The sequence below is a fragment of the Anarrhichthys ocellatus genome, unplaced genomic scaffold, assembly GCF_004355925.1.
Source record: "Anarrhichthys ocellatus isolate YVR2014 unplaced genomic scaffold, GSC_Weel_1.0 scaffold3112, whole genome shotgun sequence".
In the NCBI taxonomy this organism is placed as follows: Eukaryota; Metazoa; Chordata; class Actinopteri; order Perciformes; family Anarhichadidae; genus Anarrhichthys; species Anarrhichthys ocellatus.
In genome coordinates, this window is record NW_022283086.1 from 3,969 (window position 1) to 5,725 (window position 1,757).

At 37.4% G+C, this 1,757-nt stretch overlaps 1 protein-coding gene across 1 annotated transcript; it reads left to right on the top strand.

Moving 5' to 3' along the window:
• Positions 1-53: 53 nt before the first annotated feature.
• On the top strand, positions 54-1,026 carry LOC116378758 (trace amine-associated receptor 1-like; the record flags this gene model as incomplete). Its single annotated transcript, XM_031840672.1, has 2 exons — positions 54-381; positions 454-1,026. Coding segments are annotated over exons 1-2 (901 nt in total), but the record flags the coding sequence as incomplete, so codon positions are not given.
• Positions 1,027-1,757: the final 731 nt, after the last annotated feature.

The following is a 1,757-nucleotide window of genomic DNA, read 5'->3' on the forward strand; positions in this document are numbered from 1 at the left end:
TTCCTCAGTTGGTTAATATTGGAAATTTGAATTTCAGGAATCTATGTAGAAGCATGGAACCAGAAGCGACTGACAACGGGAGTTACACTGTTAATGACATACATCCCTGCTACGAATCAGATAATACAACTTACTTATTCACAAGCAACCCTTCCATAATATGTGTTTTATTATATGTTTTCCTCGGCGCATTGTCTGTTGTCACAATATGTGGAAACCTTTTCGTAATAATCTCCGTCTCTTACTTCAAACAGCTCCACATCCCTACAAACTACCTCATTCTGTCTCTGGCTGTGGCCGATCTGCTTGTAGGAGTTCTAGTCTTTCCTTACAGCATGACATTCACTGTAACCTCATGTTGGTATCACGAGGGTTTGTTTTGTAAAGTACGAGGAAGCTTTGATGTTACACTGAGCACAGCTTCTATTTTGCACTTATGCTGTATTTCTATTGACAGATACTACGCAGTGTGTCAGCCTCTTGCTTATAAAAGTAAAGTAAATGATCGTGTCATTGGGATTATGATCCTGATGAGCTGGGCAGTTGCTGCTGTAATTGGCATCAGCATTATATTTGCAGGTTTTAATCAAGGAAAATGTGAAGAAAGTTGCTTAATTGATGCTCTAATATCGACCACTCTGGCATATATTTTTTCATTTTATATCCCGGTCAGTATAATGCTTAGTATCTACCTGAAAATTTTCCTTGTTGCAAAGAGACAGGCAATCAGCATTCAGAACACAACCGGTCTGAGCACAAAGTCTGGAGCAACCGTCAGTAAGATGGAGAGAAAGGCCACCAAAACTCTGGCTATTGTTTTGGGAGTTTTTCTCTTATGTTGGACTCCGTACTTTCTTTGTATCATCTTTCAGCCTTTAACGTACAATGTTACACCAATTGCTGTGATTGAAACACTGAACTGGCTTACACTGTCAAATTCAATGCTTAATCCATTTATTTACGCTTTCTTTTACAGCTGGTTCAGAACAGCTTTCAGAATGATCATTTCTGGAAAACTATTTCAAGGTGATTTTGCAAACTCTAAACTCTTTTGACTCGTCTTTTGTTTAAATAACATCTTAGTAATGGTATTTAAAAAACATATTTTACAAACATAATACAACCTTCACTGAGACAAATGTTCTGTATCAACACAGGTATTTTGTATTTAAAATGAATAATTTAATGCGATTAAAATAAGTAAATAACACAATGACACATGCAGATAACAGATTTGATAGGAATTTGATTGTAAAGCAGTTTACAAAAGCAATTTCTTTCACCAGCCTAAAGTACTTCGGCAGGTAATTTAATTCCATGGCTGTCTTTTCATCTATCATTTTCAAACTAAACATGTTTTTACAGGAAGTCCTTGCCTCAAAGTGACCACTTACAAATAGTCTGACAGGGAATCAGGTGACAAATGTCATTATTATATCTGTAGAATAGTTTTTAAAGCCAATATGCTTGACTTTGTACAGGCCAACAGAAAAATGCTTCCACACAGGTGCCAGGCCATTGTTCCATGTTGCGGCCCATTACCCCAAAACATCAGAAGTTTGGCTTACACTGATATTCTTACCGTATATCTAACCAACCCAACCAACGAAGGCAACGAGTAATAAGAGGCAGAGTGGTGGGGTTGCCTTTGCCAGTTAGAAAAGAAATCAGTTAGTTCCAATGATGTCATTCTGGCTAATAATTAGACATTTGCTTCTGTTTGTTGCATGGAAAACTCCGGCCTTCGAATGGATGTT